The sequence below is a fragment of the Emydura macquarii genome, unplaced genomic scaffold (assembly GCF_026122565.2).
Source record: "Emydura macquarii macquarii isolate MOO-44397 ecotype Brisbane River unplaced genomic scaffold, CSIRO-AGI_Emac_v2 contig_2205, whole genome shotgun sequence".
NCBI classification, from domain to species: domain Eukaryota; kingdom Metazoa; phylum Chordata; order Testudines; family Chelidae; genus Emydura; species Emydura macquarii.
Genome location: NW_027132342.1, coordinates 8,639,718 through 8,662,334, shown reverse-complemented (window position 1 = coordinate 8,662,334; position 22,617 = coordinate 8,639,718). Strand labels below are relative to the sequence as shown.

At 41.9% G+C, this 22,617-nt stretch overlaps 1 protein-coding gene across 2 annotated transcripts in view; it reads left to right on the top strand.

The window, feature by feature from the left end:
- The window catches only part of A4GALT (alpha 1,4-galactosyltransferase (P1PK blood group)), a 58,876-nt gene extending 37,604 nt beyond the window's left edge, over positions 1-21,272 (top strand). For both annotated transcript variants that reach the window (XM_067559311.1, XM_067559310.1), the window contains exon 2: positions 19,425-21,272. In XM_067559311.1, the coding sequence (XP_067415412.1) occupies positions 19,471-20,544 (1,074 nt within the window). In that variant the 5' untranslated portion in view covers positions 19,425-19,470 and the 3' untranslated portion in view covers positions 20,545-21,272. The remainder of the gene's footprint in view (positions 1-19,424) is intronic.
- Positions 21,273-22,617: the final 1,345 nt, after the last annotated feature.

Sequence of the window (22,617 nt, the reverse complement as noted above, 5' to 3'; positions counted from 1 at the left end):
CTCTGTGTTCCCTCTCATGCTCCAGAGGTGAGGGCCAGCCTTGCCTCCTTCTTCTCTCACTTTCCTCAAGTGGGTCATGCAGGAGGGTGCTTTGCACCCATCCCTCATCCCTGGGTCTTTGGAACATGACATTGGGCTCTTGCCCCATGAGCCTCCCCAGTCACCCCTGACATGCCACCTGAGTCAGCTGCATGACATCCTGACAATCTGTCCCCAAACCATGCCCCCAAAACATTGAACATGTATGTGCTTCATGCCATCAATTTCCTTACCCTTGTGTCCTGCCCCAACATCAAGTGGTGGGACCTGCTGCCACCTAAGGAGGGCGAGGAAGCCTGCTGGGTCACTGTACTCCACTCTGGTTACACATCCTTCCCAGGATATTAGTCGGTGGCTCTTCCATGGAGCCCTAAGCAGAGGCATTAACTCCCTTAACACCTGTACCTTCTGTGGTGAGAGGGAGACCCTGGCATACATCTATGTAGGGTGCATCAGGTTGAAGCCTCTCTTCTGGCTCCTCCGGAATCTCTTTCTGAGGTTCTGGCTGCACTTCTCCCCACACCTCTTCATTTATGCACAACTCATGTGGCCCTGCAAAGTCACCTCCTTGTCAATCTCCTCTTGGGGCTGGTCAAGATAGCCCTCCGTTATACCACAAGGAGGAAGCTGGATGTAAGGGGTGCTCTGCAACTGTGGAGCCTACATCTGGGCTCTGATCCAATCATGTTATGTCTCTGGGCAGAGCTGCTGTGGGTGATGTCCACTGACTCCTTAGACGCCTTTGAGGGTCAGTGGGTGCTGTCAGGGGTTCTCTGCACTGTGTTCCCCTCTGGATCCCTTATTTTTAACCTTTAACATTCATTCCTGTCCCTGTTTTTTCATTTGTTGTCCCCAGTACTCACTTGCGGCCTGGCTCCTGCCCCCAGTTGAGGGGGCGGGCCTCTACCTTTGGGCAAGCCTAGATCCACCTGTCCCAGTACTTGCAAATAGTACAGAGGAGGAAGCCCCTGTTTGTACTGTGGTACTAGTTGTGACAGTGGAAGCAGGGATGTTTGTTGGATACTCTCTGCAACAGCATGGCTTGCCTGTGGACTTGGGAGCCTGGGACAAAGCCAACCTGACTACAGAATGGGCCCCACCTCAGAGGAATCAGTGGATTCCTGTGTAAAGGGAGCCTGGCTTACGTAATGAGAAAGCCCAGCTGGGCAAAAACCAGAGGGACGTTCCTATAAAAGCAGGATACACTGACTAGGAAGTGCTGGGGGGAGAAAGCTCAACCCAGGAAAGGAAAGCACCACCACCACACCTGAACAAATTGTAGGGATCAAGAAGGTTCCTGCAGGGCCCTAAGTCAGCAGGGGAAAGGTCTCTTGGTAGGGAGGCCTGGGAAAGACCCTGACTAAAAGCAGGGAAGAGGATGAGGAATAGCCCCAGAGAGGGCAGAAGGTTCAGTTGTTGTGTTAAGATATTTTTGGACTTTTAGTTTGGGAGAACTGTGACCCTGGAAGGGGTGGACTAAAGACTGTGACCTGGCTGAAGGGTTGAGTCATGGGATGTGTTACCAGGCAGAGAAGCTGCCACAGCACTAGAGCAAGTGTTGATAGGGGGTCCTAGCCCAGCGAGGATCTGCTACACCACACCTGACCACGAAGGTGCACCTGGCAGTGAGTAGACATGTTTACACTCTTCCCCTGTTGGGAGTGGATGGACAGACTGGAAATGGAAGTAGTCCTGCCTGACCCCACCTAATTCTCTGCCAGGATGCCTGATCAGGCACATACAGGAGATTAAGCTCTTCCATGAAAAGGGGTAAAGTAGCTTACACCCCCCTTTGCAGTTCAACTGGGGAGAGAGGGAACTGAGTTATTTCTGCTTCTGAGGTGTGCAACTACATCCCGTCCCTCCGTCTGGGCAGATTGTAAAATTACAATCTATTTTTTAAAGTTTGGAGTTGGGGGTTTGGCTTAGTCACCCAAAGTCTGGGGTCACAGTAAGTATTATGCTATTCTGTGAGCAGCCCCACTGATTTTTGGTGGGACTACTTAAGCTGTAAGGAACTATCCAATAGGAGTGATTGGTCCTGGATGTATTCAGAATTGTCCAAATCTCTCAGATCTGGAAAATGGGCTGCAGATCCCAGGACAATAGTTTCTTGCAATATTTTCCACTTCTAAGTCAAGACTCTCAAACTACTTGTGCAATGAAACATTTCTAACATCATTGTTGCTGTTTATTTCATGTGTCCTAATGAGAATGAGTATTCTGCATCCTCACAGAATCAACTTCACTATTCTTAGATTTGATAGTATAAAATCTGTCTAGGTTTTTGTACCATGCTTATCACCATGGTCTCCGAGTGTGAGAATGGTATCGTAATAAGTCTAGAATCCAAGTAGTTGAAACATAGCAATCCCAACAACTCCTTTTGATCTGATAATTTGTAATGTCCTTGGCAATGTGGGACTGTTTCATCTTATGTCTGTCCAGTTCCAAGAATCCTATTGATTCTCATCAGATGATTCTAATAATAGGGATCTGGGTTTTAATTTTTCTTTCAATACATTATGAAATAAATACACACTACATTTCATTACAAAATATAACCATCAACAATATACGGCCAAGTCTGGGGTGAATTGCCCTCTGTTGTTGAAGACGCAGTAAAATTATACAATTTAGGGCAAGAAATGAAGAAAAGTACTATATCTAACTGGAACTGCAGAGGGAAATAAGGAAGACAAAGAATATTATCACCCAAGTTGGAATTTAGCCAGGTTACTATGGCCAAAACTCTTATTCTTGGCCAAAGTACTGAAGGATCTCTGGGAAGGAGTTCCATACGTTGACTGTGCGTTGTGTGAAGAAATACTTCCTTTTGTTCATTTTGAACCTGCTGCCTATTAATTTCATTTGGTGACCCCTACTTGTTGTGTTATGAAAAGGAGTAAATAACACTTCCTTATTTACTCTCCACACCAGTTTTTATAGACCTATCTATCATATCCCCACATAGGCCCTCTTTTCCAGACTGAAAAGTCCCAGTCTTATTAATCTTTCCTTATATGGAAACTGTTCCATATTCCTAATAATTTTTGTTGCCCTTTTCTGTACCTTTTCCAATTCCAATATATCTTTTTTGAGATGGGGCGACCAGATCTGCTCGCAATGTTCAAGTTATGGATGTACCATTGATTTATAAAGAGGCAATACGATATTTTCTGTCTTATTATTTATCACTTTCCTAATGATTCCTAACATTCTGTTAGCTTTTTTGACTGCTGCTACACATTAAGTGGATGTTTTCAGAGAACTCTCCACAATAACTCCAACATCTTTCTTGAGTAGTAACAGCTAATTTAGATCCCATCACTTTATATGTATAGATGGAATTATATTTTCCAATGTGCATTAATTTGCATTTATCAACATTGAATTTCATCTGCCATTTTGTTTCCCATTCACACAGTTTTGTGATATCCATCTCCCTTTGTAACTCTTCACAGTCTGCTTTAGACTTATCTATCTTGAGTAGTTTATCATCTGCAAATTTTGCCACCTCACTGTTTACCTCTTTTTCCAGATCATTTATGAATATTTAAAGCATTTTATAGACCTCAGTAGCAGGAATATATAACTCTCGAGTAAATTCTACAGACTTGTAGTGTACATTTGATTAAAAAACTCTTTTAAATTACTATAGAACCCTCCTGATTTTCCTTCCTATTAAATCCTACAGGACTGTTTCATAAGGAAAGCTAAAATGGGGACATTAAATGTCTCTCAAATGCCAAAGTACTTCCTAAATTAAACAATTTTGCATACCTCGAACAACTTAATACTGAGCTTAAAAAAAAAAAAATCTATTCCTTATGCAGAACTCTTACTCTCATATGAGAGGTGCAGCAGTAAAGACTCCATGCAGACTCTGAGATATGCCACAGCACCCTGACCCCATCTCATTTTTCTTAAATCATGCATTGCAAAAGCCTGATGTATCTTTTTTTGTTTTCATGCGTGCGTGCGTGCGCGCGCTGTTGCTGTGATATGTCTGTTTATGGTAAATCTACCCTTTGGACTTCAGGGAATTAAAGTTGGTAGTTGGCCTGGACTTTCCAAGTTTGAAAAAAAAAATCCTAAGAGGAAACAGACTGAACACCTAAAAACTCCAGTCTGTATGTACACTGCAAAAAATAAATGAATAAATAAATAAAATAAAAAAATCACATGCTAAAGCCTATTATGCACAAAAACAATGGTTAAAGCACATTAATGTTGTAAAGTCAAACACTCAAAAGTCAAGAAGTGCCAGAATTAATGTTGCCTGTGAAACCTTAATTTGCCCTCTTTGTGGGTACACATTATGATACTGTCTTTAATTATATGATTCATATAAGGCTTTGTGGATGTGGGGAAGGCGGTGGATGTGATATACCTTGACTTTAGCAAAGCTTTTGATACTGTCTCTCACAGTATTCTTATCAGCAAGTTAAAGAAGTATAGGTTGGATGAATGGACTATAAAATGGATAGAGAACTGGCTAGAGCATAGGGCTCAACGAGTAGTGATCAATGGCTCCATATCTAGCTGGCAGCTGGTCACAATCGGAGTGCCCCAGGGGTCGGTCCTGGGGCCGGTTTTGTTCAACATTTTCATTAATGATCTGGAGGATGGGGTAGATTGCACCCTCAGCAAGTTTGAAGATGACACTAAGCTAGGGGGAGTGGTAGATACCCTGGAAGGTAGGGATAGGATACGGAAGGACCTAAACAAATTGGAGGATTGGGCCAAAAGAAATCTGATGAGGTTCAACAAGGACAAGTGCAGAGTCCTGCACTTAAGACGGAAGATTGCCATGCACAGCTACAGACTGGGGACCGACGAGCTAGGCAGCAGTTCTGCAGAAAAGGGCCTGGGGGTAACAGTGGATAAGAAGCTGGATATGAGTCAGCAGTGTGCCCTGGTTACCAGGAAGGCTAATAGCATATTGGGCTGCATTAATAGGAGCATTGCCAGCAGGTCACGGGAAGTGATCATTCCCCTCTATTCGGCATTGGTGAGGCCGCATTTAGAATATCGTGTCCAGTTTTGGGCCCCCCACTATAAAAACGATGTGGACAAGTCGGAGAGAGTCCAGTGGAAGGCAACAAAAATGATTAGGGGGCTGGAGCACAAGACTTATGAGGAGAGGCTGAGGGAACTAGGCTTGTTTAGTCTGCAGAAGAGAAGAATGAGGGGGGGATTTGATAGGAGCCTTTAACTACCTGAAAGGGGGTTCCAGGGAGGATGGAGCTAGGCTGTTCTCAGTGGTGGCAGATGACAGAACAAGGAGCAACAGTCTCAAGTTGCAGTGGGTGAGGCCTAAGTTGGACATTAGGGAAAAGTTTTTCACTAGGAGGGTGGTGAAACACTGGAATGGGTTACCTAGGGAGGTGGTGGAATCTCCATCTTTAGAGGTTTTTAAGCTGCGGCTTGACAATGACCTGGCTGGGATTATTTAGCTGAGGTTAGTCCTGATTTGTCCTGCTTTGAGCAGGAGGGTTGGACTAGATGACCTCCTGAGGTCCCTTCCAATTCTATGATTCTATGATCTATGATTCATAGCTTCCAAGGCCAGAAGGGACCACTGAGATCATGTAGTCTGACCTGTATAACACAGGCCACAGAACTTCCCCAAAATAATTCCTAGAACAGATCTTTTAGAAAAAAACATCCAGTTTTGATCTAAAAATTGTCAGAGAGTAGAATCTACCATAATCCTTGAAACATTGTTCCAATACTTAATAATTCTCACTGTTAACAATGAACACATTATTTCCGGTCTGAATTTGTCTAGTTTCAACTTCCAGCCTTTGGATGGTGGTATACTGTTCTCTGTTAGACTGAAGAGCCCATTATCAAATATTTTTCCCTTTTAGATACTTGTACTTGATTTTACTTAGACTGTAATCAAGATGTCCCTTAAACTTCTCTTTGTTAAGCTAAATAGATTCAGCTCCTTCAGTCTATCATTACAAGATGTGTGTTCCAATCCTTTAATTATTCTTGTTGCTCTTCTCTGAACCCTCTCCAAATTATCACTATCCTTCTTGAATTGTGGATATCAGAACTAGATGCAGTATTCCAGCAGACTTTTGCACTTGTGCCAAATATAAAGGCAATATAACCTTCTACACCTGCTCAAGATTCCCCTGTTTGTGTCCAAGGATTGCATTAGCCCTTTGGCCACAGCACCACCCTGGGAGCTCATGTTCAATTGATTATCCACCATGACTCCCAAATCTTTTTTTAGAGTCATTGCTTTCCAGGATAGATTTTTCCACTGAGTAAGTATGGCCTACATTCATTGCTTCTAGATGCATATATTTACATTTAGCCATCTTAAAACGCAAATTATTTACCACATGATCCAGATGACTCCATATTGGTGACCTATCGTCTTCAATATTTAACACCTCCCCAATTCTTGTGTCCTTTGCAAACTTTATGAGTGATGTCTGTTTTCTTCTAGGTCACAAATAAAAATGTTGAATAGCATAGGACCAAGAACTGATACTGGAATCACACCCATTTGATGATTATTCCCAATTATAATTACATTTTGAAACCTATCATTTAGCCAGTTTTTCATCCATTTAATGTGTGCCATGTTAATTTTATATAGTTCTAGTTTTTTAATCAAAATGTCATGTGGTACCAAGTCAAATGTTGCATGCTATTTCTTCCATAGGACCAAGGCCTCTTTTAGTGCACAATATTTTATTTTCTCCTGATTGTTCAGTGTGTGGCTCCAGGCTTTATTTACTGCATACTCTTCAAATCTTGCTCTGAAGACAGAATTATTAATTTCCTCATGGGCTTTTCTATGGCGTTCATCACTATAGCATCTGAATGCTGAATGGATGTTAATATATTTTCACAATACCCCTCTGAGGTGAGTGGGGTTTCATTAACCCTATTTTACAGATGGGGAGCAGAGGAACAGATCTATTAAGGTAAAAAATGCCCATTAATTTTGGATGCCCAGTTTAAGATGCCTAGGACTTGACTTTTCAGAACAGTTGAATTATACAGCACTTTCTAAGCTCAAAGCACAGTTGTGAGCACTCATCAGTTCTGCAAATCAAACCCGAGGGTCTCAAATTGGGCACTTGGAAAATGAGGAACACACAATTAGGGGCTAATTGTGAAAAGTTTGATTTAAATGACTTGCCACAGAGTTCCTGTGCAATGCTGAGCAGAGGTGGGAATGGAATCCAGTTCTGCAGTGTAGTATTCAATTGCCTTAACCACAAGACAGACCATCCTTTTTAATCCTATAATTCCCTGACTCATTTGTGTCACACCTAACAACTTCTGCAATAAATGTTAACAGACTTTTTCGCTACACAGTCCTGAGTCAACCCCAGAACACAGTCCTTTGTGTGCACTGTGTTAGTCAGAGGTCCTATGCAAAAAGAGTATTGCACAGACTACCTTAATTCTGGCTCTTTTGAAATTTTAAGTGATTGACTTTGCAACCTCAGTGTTATTTTAACATAGTTTTTATGTGTAGTTTCCTAGGCTTTTTTTTAAAAAAACCAAAACCAAAAAAAAACCAAACCCAGATTTCATCATGTGCAATCACACTGCTCATCAGCAGGGTTGGTTGAACAAAATAGAAACAAAGTGTGTTCTCGTTTGTTTTGTTTCAAAATTACTTTGTTTTACATTATACGTAATATAGAAAATAAATTAAATAAAAATTTTAAAAGTCAAAATCAAACCAAAATGACTTTATTAAAATAAAATGTTTTGATTGACTTGAAACTATTTAAAAAAAAAATCATTTAGTGGGAAATTTAGAATTTTCAGTTTTTAATTCTAATTTGAATGATTTTTTTCCCACAAAATGTCAGCACAATGGAAATTCCAGTTAGAATCATAGAATATTAGAGTTGGAAGGGACCTCAGGAGGTCATCTAGTCCAACCCCCTGCTCAAAGCAGGACTAACCTCAGCTATATCATCCCAACCAGGGCTTTGTCAAGCCTCAGCTTAAAAACCTCTAAGGATGGAGATTCCACCACCTCCCTAGGTAACCTATTCCAGTGCTTCACCACCCTCCTAGTAAAAAACTTTTTCCTAATGTCCAACCTAGACCTCCCGCCCTGCAACTTGAGACCGTTGCTCCTTGTTCTGTCATCTGGCACCACCGAGAACAGCCTAGCCCCATCCTCCCTGGAACCCCCTTTCAGGTAGTTAAAAGCTGCTATCAAATCCCCCCTCACTCTTCTCTTTTGCAGACTAAACAAGCCCAGTTCCCTCAGCCTCTCCTCATAAGTCCTGTGTTCCAGCCCCCTAATCATTTTTGTTGCCCTCCGCTGCACTCTCTCCAACTTGTCCACATCCTTTTTGTAGTGGGGGGCCCAAAACTGGACACAATATTCTAAATGCGGCCTCACCAATGCCGAATAGAGGAGAATAATCACTTCCCGTGACCTGCTGGCAATGCCCCTCCTAATGCAGCCCAATATGCCATTGGCCTTCTTGACAACCAGGGCACACTGCTGACTCATATCCAGCTTTTTATCCACCATTACCCCCAGGTCCTTTTCTGCAGAGCTGCTGCCCAGCTCGTCGGTCCCCAGTCTATAGCTGTGCATGGGATTCTTCCTTCCCAAGTGGAGGACTCTGCACTTATCTTTGTTGAACCTCATTAGATTTCTTTTGGCCCAATCCTCCAGTTTGTTTAGGTCACTGTGTATCCTATCCCTACCTTGCAGGGTATCTACCACTCCCCCCAGCTTAGTGTCATCCGCAAACTTGCTGAGGGTGCAATCTACCCCATCCTCCAGATCATTAATAAAGATGTTGAACAAAACCGGCCCCAGGACCGACCCCTGGGGAACTCCGCTTGTGACCGGTTGCCAGCTAGACATGGAGCCATTGATCACTACTTGTTGAGTCCTATGCCCTAGCCAGTTCTCTATCCATTTTATAGTCCATTCATCCAACCCATACTTCTTTAACTTGCAGATAAGAATACCGTGAGAGACCGTATCAAAAGCTTTGCTAAAGTCAAGGTATATCACATCCACCGCCTTCCCTACATCCACAGAGCCAGTCACCTCATCATAGAAAGCAATCAGGTTGGTCAGGCATGACTTTCCCTTGGTTCCTGATTAACTCTGGTTTTGAACCATTAGCTCCACAGCACAGACCTCTGCCATTGAGCTAAGGATACACTCAGAGCATGGAGTTGTGTCCCTGCCCATCTTGGCTAATAGCCATTGCTTGACCTAGCCTCCATGAACATAGCTAATTCTTGTTTGAACTCAGTTATACTTTTGGCTGTCACAACACCCCCTTGCAATGAGCTCCACCGATTGACTGTTGGTTGTGTGAAAAAGTACTTCCTTATGTTTGTTTTTTAACTGCTGCCTATTAATTGAATTGGGTGACCCATAGTTCTTATGTCATATGAAGAGCTAAATAACACTTCCTTATTTGCTTTCTCCCCACCATTCATGATTTTATAGACCTCTGTCGTATCTCCCCTGGGTCATCTCTTTTCTAAGATGAACCGTTCAGTCTTTTTCATCTCGTCTCATGGAAGATGTTCCCTGCCCCTAATCGTTTTTGTTGCCCTTCTCTGTACTTTTTCCAATTCTAATATGTCTTTTTTGAAATGGGGCAACCAGAACTGCATGCAGTATTCACAGTGTGGGCGTACCATGGATAGAGGCAACATGATATTTTCTGTCTTATTACCTATCCCTTTCCTAATGGTTCCTAACATTCATTTCGCTATCTTGACTGCGGCTGCATATTGAGCAGGTTTCAGGGAACTATCCATGATGATTCCAAGATCTCTCTTAAGTGGTAACAGCTAATTGAGACCCCATCATTTTGTATGCGGAGTTGGGATTGTTTCCCAGTGATTAGGTAAGCCTCAGCTCAGCCAAATAAACAATGAGCAGTAAATTGTCAAACAACAGCTCCTTTCCCCACTTCCAACCAAGCAGAATGAACCTTCAATCCAGCTCTTGCAAGGGCTACAGAACAAAGACTTGGCAGTAGTTTTTTCTTTGTGTGCTACAGATTAAAAACAGCATTTAAAGCTTTTTTTGTGTAGAAGGTGTGTGTGGAAATCTTGCAATGCAGTCTAAGAAAAGATATTTACAAAGGTAACATGAAATGGGCTGTGAGATTGCTATGGCAGGAGTCGGTGTGTAATGATCTATTGTCGTACTATTAAACACAGTAAACTGTCAGCAAGAGACCATGGGAGCGGGAAGCCTGGGACATTATTTCTCTGAAGGTTTTATGCGCTGTGTGGTTTTTCATCTGAGATACATGCAAACAGAAACCCATCCCAGGTACCTTAGAGACGCTGAGAGCAGCTGCTGAGCCTTGTAAACAGGCCATTCCAGGTAGACATGCAGCATCAGCCTCTGGCCGTATCATGTGCTCAGTGGGGAGTTGAGGAGGAGTTAGGATACCAGCTGGTGGTGGTGGGAGGGCAAGAAGCTAGAGAGAAAGGAAAGATTTTTCTTGCAGTCGTGGGCGAAAAGCAGATGGCGAAAGACCTCAAAAAATTCATATAAGAATCCAAACATATTGCTTACCTGGAACAACTGAACAGTTTTGGTTTGGCCGTCACTAGCACAGCTATCATTCCTCTCAAGTTCATGCCACAGTTATGCTAGCACTGACTTAAAAGCCCAGTTTTAAAAGCAAATTGTCAGCTGGTGTACACTAGAATCTAGCCTGCATTTCACTGCCCTATTTTCAATAGATGGTTGTGGCTTTCTTTTAAAAGATCAGAAGAGTAAAAGGCTGCTATATTGAGCCAAGGCAGGAAGGGAGATGCTTTTTCTCACTCTTCTAAAATGTTATGGAGAGGTGGTCTTTCCTGAATAGAGATTTTGCTTTTTTCTCTCAAATCCCCAGGCGAGCTAGACTGTGAATTGCAATGCAAGGTCTCTGGGCAGTGGATCAGAATCAACCTTTGTGCCATATTGGTAACTCTCACTTAAATTGTAAACACTTTGAGGAAGGGATTGTCTTCTCATCACATGTTCTTTGCTAGATTTTGGGCCATTAAGAGTCTTCTTGCATTTTTGTCTAGTGCCATTCTGATACACACCTTTAGAACTTGTGGGGCTAGCTCCTACATCTTGCTGAAGGAGAAAAATCTCCTGGCCCTTTGTGGAACTGAAATGACATTTTCTTTCTATTTTTTCTTTAGAGGAAATTAAGAGGCCCGCAGCACCTAATTTTCAAATGCATTCTTCTAATCATTGCTGTGTGGTACAGTAGAGTGGGAATATTGAGAAACAAAGGCTGTTACATTGTACTTTTTAACAGCATATTGCATGTATGATACTCTACTACTTTAGCAGCACTGCCAAGCTTTATGCATCCCCATATTTGACATTTCTTGATGGTGAGAAAATGGCATTGACTTTCCTCCTTAGTGTCCACCCTGAGCAATGGGAGCAGATGTGGGATAGGCAGGAGCCTATTCCCGGCACACCTCAAAGAATCAGAGGGAGTCAGCAGCCATGGGGCAGAGGCGCTGTATTAGTAGGAGGAGGCTGGAAGATTGTTGGGTAGTAAAGTGCATGGAGAGGTGGGGGTGAAGCCTTGGGCAGGCTGGGAGGAAGTTTTGGGAAACTGTGGAAGCCCAGTGCCTGGATGATGAGGGCGGTGGGGGAACTTGTAGTGGCTCTCAACTGCTTTGAGCTCAGGATCCATTTGTAAATGTTTATGGCCTGTCAGGACCCAGTAAATAATCTGAGGGTGGAGACCCTGGGGCTGAGCTGTAACTAGGTATTTTAGCATCTAGGGAGAGCATATTTACACACCCTTGTGTGGTGCAGGGGAAGAGAGGATTGCAGATAATAAAGAGATTTTGATCAAAATGTAAAAGAGACTAGGAGACCAATGCAAGCACTATCATTTTAGACTAACAGATAACAGTTTCAAATGTACAAGATGGGATGAATGTGGATGGGCTACTGTAAAGTTTAGAGAATTGTATCTACCTAACTACATTCCCCCTACTGTTTAGGTGACTATGGTAACTCGTCTTCACTTTCTGTCTTTGATTGTTTTGTGTAGCTTTGCTGTGCACAGTTAGCGTGCTTCTACTCTGAAATGTGATTTTGTAAAAAAACACATTGTGGAGTACCATATTTGTTTCTTTCACTGTCTTTTGTCTGGAATACAACAAAATAGATAGTGTACAGACTCCCATTGACTTCAAAGTGCTTTGGATTAGGCCCAAAGGAAAAAAAAAAAAGGTAGAAATACGTTTAGTTTTTTCAAATTTGTAATGGTATTTTTTTCTACTTTCAGTGTTAGAGATAAATGTAGAATATATAGATTTGCCTAAACCCAGTGACAATGAATTTGGTAATTAGGAATATCTCCATGTATCATAAAACACTTAATAATTTAATCCATGCAATAGATCTGGTAATACATTCTAAAGCAGAGGAATATAAGAAATAGGAATACCATTTTCTTATTAAAATTTCAATAATGGAAAAAGATTTGCTTGTTATAAACGTGACTAATACCAGTCAATGGGCCAACTTTTGGAAATCTGCTCATACAAGTGTGACACTTTTACAGATAATTGCATGCCACAAGGATAATATAAGTTACTTGTGATGCTGCCTTTACTTTTTGGAAAACCTCCATTGGTAGACTTGGCTGTAGTCACGGTTTCTATATTTCTATGCATTTTACTACCCAGACTTGATATGGTCAGTTTTAAAACTTGAATTTATTGTACATTGTTAATCATACATGGCATTAAATATACAAGACCACCTTTAACCTAGAAATCACATGTGGCACATATGATTAATCTTACACAGAAACTGGCATAACATTGGCATCAATGATTGTAAAACACCTCTTAACTTTCTTTATATTAAACTAAAAGTAATTTAAAATTTGCTAGGTGTTTCACTAAACAGGCAAAGGCCTGGTCCCTCCTCTCAAAAAGATCAGTCAGAATTCTAAATGACATCAGTAAGAGTAATACACGGAGAAAAGCTGGAAAGAGAAGGAGAGGGTAGGATGAGACTGACAATAAGATCATACACTTTTGCAGTAAGGCAAGTGTATATCTTGATGGTTCCATTAATTTTTAAAAGTGTGTGAGTGTACGTGCGTTTTAGGGAGTGACTGGTCATTTTCAGTTTAGCAGGAACTTTAAACCTTTATTTTATAAACATCTCAATAAAATGGCATAGAACAAAACTTTGGGCACTATTTGAGTTTTTCATGCCAGTTTGATGCAAATTAATTTGATGCAGAAATGATGGATGACCTCCTTCATTGCAAGTTTTCACTGGGTTGTCTCACCTGGTTTTGGACATCTTTTGTAAGAAAACAAAAGCTCTCTGGGGTCTGTGCTTTGCTCTACATGTTGTTGAAGAAGTGGAAGTGAAAGCCTTATTGAAGTTTATTATTGACAGCACTGTATGCTATATGAAAATAGCAAGGAATGCAAGGAACTTCTTCCTTATCAACTTATTTCCATGCTTTTCAGGGTTTGGGTTAGGATAGTGTGTCCTTATCCAACATTGACTGTCACTAAACTGTGAGTGCGTGCATGATTTTTTGGACACTTATTCATTTGAAAGACAGCACAAGTACATTTTTAGAAAGGATTTGAATGAGATCAGCAGGCTTAGTGAACAGGTGTGGGGAGTATGTTCGGGACATAAAAAGCCCAGAATCAGAGATGAGAACATGAAAGGGGTCTTAAGACTGATGTCAAATTCTGTCCTTAGTTATAACTTTGCAAGCCCTTTGCAAGAGAACAATTTTCCATTTGAAAATGCTGCTTCTACAGAAACCAGACTGGCCAGCCTGCCTGCCCATGTGATTCCCTGTCAACTCTCCTATCTGTCTTGCTGCTCATCTGGTGGGCTGCCACGGAGCAGGAGATTCTGGGGGGCCAGACAGCAGGAACATTTTGGGGTTTCCAAAACAACTACAGAACGTCAGAATTTCAGTCCGTTCAAAATTTTTTGGTTTCATTTTTTTTGGTCTCAAATTGCAATGTGTTTTTTTTTTTTTTTTTTTTTTTTTTAACTTGAAATATTCAGTTTCCGAACCTGCTCAACTTCTGTGGGACAATCTTCTTCTTTTTTTTTTTTTTTTTTTTGTCCCATCTCTCTTTCACATCCGGATTAGCAGTGGATTTGCCCAACATATGTGAGGCAGGACAGTTGTTGGGTAGACATATTTCTTTTTTAAAAAAAACCAAAAAAACCAAAAAACCACCACCTCATGCAACTAACTTCCATCGCAGGGACCAAATGCTTGGCAGAAGTTAGTTGCCAGGGCAGTAGCAGTGAAGTTCTCTGTCCTCCTCCCCACCAACTCTCTGAACTAATACTCAGCAAGGAGGGGTCCGCATCAGGCTACATCTCCTTGTCATTTGTAGCACGAGGCCTATGGCAGCCCCCTTCTCGCAACCATGTTGCCTGGAGAAGAAGAAATAGGAGCCTCTGGGTGTGAAACCTTTTTCTGGTTCTGAAAAGACCAGGCAATAGAAGCAGGATACTGGACAAAGCATCTTTGGAATGCCCTGGATAGCAGTGGTGACATCACATTCTGCTGATCCTCCTTTTGATGTAAAATACATTTTTCTCTCTGTTCATTGTCAGTGCACAAATTTCATTAGCTTTGCAAATATCCACTGTCCTTTGCAAAATCAAATCCAGTTCTTGCAATCAACCTTGCTCTGATCTAATTTTGTCCCTAATTATTCCTTTTGTTAACTGTTCACGTTCCTAGGGCTATATAAAGTAGGTCTGTACCATAATGGTCAATGCCTGCTGAAATTAAATTTGTTAGTCTTTAAAGTGCTACAGAACTCTCGTTGTTATTGCTGTATACAGACTAACATGGCTACCCCTCTGGAACTCTTCATAATGGTCAGTGGTCTCTCCTAGCAGCTAGTTTATTGTAAAGGAAATGTGCCCTTCCCAAGTGACATTTTTACTAGGATCACAGTAGTCTTGACACATTTTAATGAGTTTTTTTCTAGCAGATTGCACTGCACTTCATGCTTACACTGGAATTTGTTGTCAATTTCAAGCACCTGTACACCTGCCATGTAGCGCTGTGGAAGATATCACCCTTGCTATGTCTGAGTGAAACTTTTTCAGGAAATAAATTCACCAAAAAAAAAAAAAAAAAAAAAAAAAAAAAGTGTTGTTCCCAAACTGCACTCATTTGGGTTGCATTTGGCAAATGGTTTCAGCCAAATAAAAAATGAGGGGGAAAAGAAAAAAAAATCATTTTGACATTTTCAAAACAAATCTTTTTGACATTTTATCTGGAAACAAATGGTTCTGTTTCAAAATGTCAGTTCTAATCAACATTTCACTTAGAAAATGTCATTTTGCTCAACCTGAATGAAATCTATTTACTTATTTCAGCAAGGGAAAAATCTAAATTGCCATTTTGATTCAAAGCCAATTTTCCTTTTTGTTTTTTGTCTGCTGGGTTTTGTATTCACTCAGCTCTAACCGTTTGCTTGTTTCTCAATAATATTATATGCTGCTGGGAAAAATGAGGAAACACTGCAGTCTCATTTTCAAGTTCTCTGATTGGTGCCCAGACTGTAGAATTTGGGTGACTTCATTTCTGCCATGGTTTTACTCATTACATCTTACAGTAAAAGATTGACACAGGATTTCTAAATCACCATACTATAAAGTCACTCTTTCTGGTCGTGTGGGTGTTTAATTATTTGTATGAAGTAGAATAGCTCCTACAGGAGAGATTGAAAAAGAGACTCACTCTATAGCCCACTGATTAGGGCAAGTCCCTGCTCCAAATCAGGCAAAGGTGGGAGCTGAATGTGGGTCTTCTTCATCCCAGGTGAGTGCCCTAACCCCTGGGCTATTGGCTACTTTGGGGTGTGGGTGGTGTCTTTCACACTCTTTAAACATTTCATAAATTTCTGCAAAACAAAACTGTTGTTTTCTAGCCAGCCCTGGTAAAGAGGAGCCCCATATAGTTGTCATTGACTAAAATAATTTCTTCAGAATGGGAAGTTTGAAAGAGACCTGAAAACAACTGTGACTAATGACACATTTGTTGGCAGCAGGGCCCTCACATGGGCAGGGGGAAAGGCTACACTTCCCCAGAGCCTGGAGGCTCTGGGGGGCCGGCCCAGGCTGCAACCCCCATTACCATGAGAAAAAAATTGAAGATAAATTGTAGATCATGCCTGAGGATATTGATAGAAACTTATTTCCCTGTATCTACTGTCCAGATCTTGTGAGATTTGCTGGAGCCAATGAGAAGCAGTGTTAGAGCAGTCTCAAGCGACATTCTGAACAGTGAGCTGCTGGGCCAGAATACAGAGTGTGTGTGCTTGTGCAGTTAAACTAGGATTTGTAGTTTGAGACTGAAACACAGAGATTTGTGCTCCTTTCACAAAGTTCTTTCCAGGTATTCTGGAAGCACTGGAATGTGCTCTTGAATTAAACTTGACACATGAAGCTCAATCACAAGCAGAAGCACTGAAAAGGTACTTCAGCTCATTTTTATGCCTTTTGATGGCTAACTTCTGGTACAAAGCTCTTTCAAGTATTGAGGGTAGAAACAAGATTTTACAAGCCAGAGGAATCTCTCCTGAATCAGAGGTAGCTCTCATTGCTGATATTATTGAAGAAATAAAACTACTTAGTCAGTGGCCCAAAATTCTACAGGAAGCATTTCTTGCAGCAGAAGGCATGGGAATTTTTAGGCACAATTATCAAAGAACAGAATGAAATGGAAAAGATTTCATGATGAGATATCTTAGCCAGAGGAATCATGTTCTACCATCTCTGAAAATGAACCAGAGTCTTTATTCAGAAAGAGTGTTTTTTGATGCAACTTTGGACAATGTCATCTTTGAATTAGAGCACAGGTTCAAAGCAACCAATAACATTTGTTTGATGATCCGTTCAGTCCTAAAATATGTGACACTAGAGCCTGGGGAACTTGAAGAAGCTTCTAAATGTCTGCCTCACAAGTATCCTACAAGATCTTTCTGAGACTTTTTTCCTTGTGAAAGGTTGCAACTGAAAAAAAAATCAAGTCTACTTTTGGAAAAAATATGAACTACCCCCACTTATCTTATTAAGTGAGATTTACAAAAAATAACTGCAGCTAATTTTCAGTGAAATGTGCATAGCCCTACAGATTTTTTGCACACAGCCAGTGATTATGGCAGAAGCTGAAAAGTTTCAGCAAGCTAGCACTCATCAAAAACTGCAGGCGTTCTGCAGTGGGGTGAGAACGGTTAAGCCACCTAGCTATCTTGTCTATTGAGTGTGAACTTGCAAGAGAAATCGACTTTGGGGGGCTAATTCATGATTTTGCAATGAAAAGGGTCAGAAAAATAAAGCTTTAAAGTTAATTGGCCTAATTATAAAATGTTTGAAGTCACACTGGTCCATTAGAATAAAAAAAATCAAGATATTGACAGGATATAATACCTTTATAATGACCAAAAAGTTACAAAATAGTCAGCAAACTTGTAGGACTCAGGCTGGGTGTTATGTTAAACAAAAATAGCCAAGGGGGACATTTTTCAGAAATGTAGAATACGTAACAGTAATTTCAGAATTCAAACTGTTTTCATGGCTCATGAGATTGTATGTATGGGATGAGGGATTATGGTATGTGTGTTGTAAGTTTGTACTGGCCCTGAAAAAATTATGCTTGGACCCTGGTTGGCAGGAAGCCAGTGCTGAAAACAATGTGTTATTTCCTGCAGCACTGCCAATTTCCATTAGCTCTTCCCTTTGCCCAGAGATCTTAGCTGTCTGTCTCCATCACCCAGCCCCCAAATCTGGCTTCTTTAGCAACACTTCACCATTCCCCTTGCTGGCAAGCCACGGCAAAAAATGTGTTTCTGCTACGAGGCAGCTTCAATCACCATTAATGTATTAGGCAGATGATGTGTTTCAGATAAGTGATGTGTTTAATTCTCAGGCACTGCTTTGTTTGGATTTCTTAGACACTGCATGTAGCAGCGTCTAAGAAGAGCTGGTGCTTCAAATTCCTGAAGCATTTCCATCTGTCTATGATCATCAGAAGTGGGTAAAATAAACTGCCTAGTAGAGATGGCCTGGGCAGATCAAATAACTTCACTTGCTGAATGGCAGGAAATCCTGTCCAGTGAACTCTAAGGAATCTCAGCCCCAGGCCAAAACATTAGCAGGCTAGTAACAGTAAGACAGCAGCAGGGCCCAAGCATAATTTCTTCGGGCCCAGTACAAACTTGTAACACTGGCCCCTGCCACACACACACCCATGGGGGTTGCAGCCTGGGCCGGGCTTCCCAGGTCCTCCAGGCCTTGGAAAATTGTACCCTTTTTACACTCCCCTCCCCCTCCCCCCATGTGGGGGCCCTGGACAGCAGTAATGTATTCTGGTTCAGTGCAGGCTGTGAGGGTAGACAGGCTTCCCCCACATTTGTGGAGATACTCCAGTGGAGCTATAGACTTGTTTGATAGGATTGGGGGAAAGGGAAAAGTGCACCAGCTGTTCCCCTTCCACCCTGGAAGATGATTTCAGGAAAGTGAGAGTAGGGAGAGCAGACTCCTGTGTTGTGAAGGAGGGGATGATATTCAGATTTAGATATTTTCATAGTAAAGGCCTAAATATTAAATCAGGGAGCAGAGCACCAGTCAAAGAAGAGTGGAGCAGAGCCAGAAGTGTGTGGGCAATATGGAAAATGCTCTCAAATTGTGGGACTTTGTAACAATGAAACAGGACAGTGGGATGTCACCAGGAAAATAAGAGAGCAGAATAAGATCAGCAAAGATAATTGCATGTTTGCCTGCCTAGGAGTTGAGATCTCTTGAGAGGAACATGTGACTATTGTGGCTGTTATCATTTGAGCAATCAACAGCTGCTCCACACAATGCCTTTTTCCAGGGCTTTAGGATTGTTTGGATGGCAGCTCTATGGAGAAAGTAGCTACCAATTCCCAGCTCTCGAGGATTATTACTACATTTGTCTGATGAAAAATATGGCCCGAAGTGAAAGAAAAAGCTAATTATGGGCCCATTGAAATCCCTGCAGTTGCATCGGTGTAAGCAGAGGGCAGAATTTGGCTGCATGGTGTTAAAGGGGGCAGGGACTGTCCTTTGGTTATGTGTCTGTAAAGCGGTCGCTGATCAGGGCCCCTAGATGCATAATACATAGAAATAAATAATAATGGTGATTAATAAAGTAAGCCAGTGTATTTTGAAAGGGGGGTGTGTGTGTGTGTGTGTGTGTGTGGGTGTGTGTGTGTGTGTGTGTGTGTGTGTAATTGCATAAGGTTACAAATATGAAATAGTGTTAACTGTTTCTATTGTCTCTTTGTGTTTAATAACTTACTTTTTTTTTCTTAATTTGTTTCAGATCACCCTATTTTTTTAGAAGAACAAGACACTGAGGTGCAGACAAAATGTACAAAATGCCCACCTGCATGCTGCAGCTACGCAGGGTGGTGATGAATCACAAGCTGTGGGCTGTGTTTATTATCACCTTTAAGTTCATGTCCTTTGTCTCCATAATGTTCTACTGGAGAATCACTGAGGATGCCAAAGGCAAGAGTGGGCTCTATGGCTTGCCTCTGGACGTCAAATGTCCTCGCTCTGTGCCTTCTCCTCCTCCAGCTGTATCCGGCAGGCCACCTCCACCACCAGGGGATATATTCTTTGTGGAAACCTCAGAGAGAACCAACCCAAGTTTTCTCTTTATGTGCTCTGTCGAATCAGCAGCCAGGGCTCACCCTGAGACCAAAGTTGTCATCCTTATGAAGGGCTTGGCAAAAAAAAATTTTACTATGCCAAAACACTGGGGCTTCTCCCTGCTGAGCTGCTTCCCCAATGTGGAAATCCGGCCATTGGACTTGAATGACCTCTTCTCTGGTACCCCTCTGGCTGGCTGGTATTCACTAGCCCAGAACAGGTGGGAGCCTTATTTCTTACCCATACTTTCTGATGCCTGTAGAATTGCTATTATGTGGAAATTTGGGGGTATCTACTTAGACACAGACTTCATAGTCCTTAAAAACTTAAAGAACCTCACCAATGTGCTTGGCACCCAGTCCAAATATGTATTGAATGGGGCTTTTCTCTCCTTTGATCCCAAACACAAGTTCATAGAGCTTTGCATGCAGGATTATGTGGATAATTACAACGGCTGGATCTGGGGGCACCAGGGCCCACAGCTTTTAACACGTGTTTTCAAAAAATGGTGCTCCATCAGGAGTCTCCAGAGCAGTAAAAGCTGTAAAGGAGTCAGTACTCTTCCCAGAGAAGCCTTTTATCCCATCCGCTGGCAGGACTGGAAGAAGTACTTCGAAGTAGTCAGTTCTTCAGAGCTTCACAGACTTTTCAAGAACACCTACGCAGTGCATATTTGGAATAAAAAGAGTCAAGGGACAAGATTTGAGACCACTTCAAAAGCTTTGCTGGCTCAGCTGCATTCCCACTATTGCCCTTCAACGTATGGGATAATGAAGAAGTATTTGTGAAAGGAATTGACCCACCTTGTCACCTAACCAAACAAAGGAGGTAGCCAAAACTGTTCACCCTCCCTAGCAGAAATGTACATTTGAAAGTGCTTATATATATATGTGAATCATCAGTCGCCAGATGGTGTGATGTGGTGAAATTCAAAGATAAATGCAGGGCAGGCTGAATGTAAGTTGAATACACGAGTTAACTAAAGACTGAGCAGTGCTGACCTCATTTTCATTCCTTTCCTTACACTCAGGTCCCTTTACACAACCAGAGTAGCGACCAGACCTTGAGATGGGAGTAAATGTTACACTACTCTGGCATCATAAAGATGCCATCAAGTGAGAGTCCAGAGCCTTTATACTGCCACATGACATAAAGAGGCCTTAGTAGAAATGAAAATCTGGACCAAGGTCATTGGTTAATTCTTGTGAACTCCCAAGTATTTTCAAAGAAATAAAATGAGGGAAGCAGAGGGAGGGTGAATTAAGGAAGGAGTTAAAAGGAGGATCAGAGAAGGCGGCGAGGGAAAGGAATAAGGAAGAAGATAGAAAAGAAGGAAAGGGTAGTGTGTGTGTGTGTGTGTGTGTGTGTGTGTGTGTGTGTGGTTTTTTTTTTTTTTTTTTTTTTAAAAAAAAACCACCTTCTTTTCCTCTGTCTCTTTCCTTACTGCAGAAACCAGTGGATGAAAGGAACTTACACATGTTCCAGCTTGTATTTTACACAGCTTGAATGGGGGGGGGGTGTGTGTGTGTGTGTGTGTGTGTGTGTGTGTGTGTGTGTGTGTGTGTGTGTGTGTGTGTAGGTAGGTTGATGGGGCAAATTCCCATTGTCTCCAGTGTGAGGTTTGAATGGGTCAGGATTTGTCCAAAGGTTTTTAAATTAAAACTTCTAAGTAGCCATGGAAAAACCTTAATTTTAAAACAGGGTCAGAATGAATCTGCTATGAAGTGCAAGTGATAGGCATGTATGTCTTAACTTCCTTCTGATCTGAATGCTGTAATATATCACTTTCTTTTACTGGAATTATTTGTGGGTTTATGTGCATACACTCATAGCAGCTTTCATGACTATCACTGTCGTATCAGAGCAAACATTAATCGTATTCTCACCACACCACTGGGAGGTAGGAAAGTACAACTCTCCTATTTTACAGATGGAAAACTGAGGCACGGCACGATTAAGGATGGGAGTTCATAGAAGAATCCTAGGAGATTAGGGTTGGAAGGGACCTCCCGAGGTCATCAAGTCCAACCCCCTGCTCGAAACAGGACTAACCTCAGCAAAATCATCCCAGCCAGGTCTTTGCCAAGCCGGGCCTTAAAATCATCTAAGGATAGAGATTCTACCACCTCCCTAGGAAACCCATTCCAGTGCTTCACCACCCTCCTAGTGAAGAAGTTTTTCCTTATATCCATCCTAGACCTCCCCCACTGCAACTTGAGACCATTGCACTTAGTTCTGCCATCTACTACCACTGAAAACAGCCTAGCTCCATCCTCCCTGGAACCCCCTTTCAGGTAGTTAAAGACTGCTATGAAATCTCCCCTCATTCTTTTCTTCTGCAGGCTAAACAAGTCTAGTTCCCTCAATTACTCCTCATAAGTCACATGCTCAGGCCCCCTAATCATTTTTGTTGTCCTCTGCTGAACCCTTTCCAATTTGTCCACATCCTTTCTGTAGTGGGGGACCCAAAACTGGACACAATACTCCAAATGAGGCCTCACCAGTGCAGAATAGAGTTAGGTGTCTAAATACCTCCAAGGATCTGAGCCTAAGTCTGTTGTCCAATATCACACAGGAAATGCACGGCAGAACTGGGAACTGAGCATAGATTTTTCTGAACTTCACTCTAGCACTGTTACTGAAAGACCCAGCTTCTTACACTTTCAAATCTTTGGTGGAATTCTCCTGCTCTTTCTTGCACGGAAGGTAGCCTGGAAGGGCAGTGGTCTCCCATGAGCCCTGGATAAATGCTACTGAAAGCATCAGTGGCTCTCAGAATCTTCCTGACTGATGCAGGTGGGAAAAAAGGTAGCTTGTGTGGTGGAAAAGCTGTGTCTTTGCAGACTCCCAGCAATAGGATG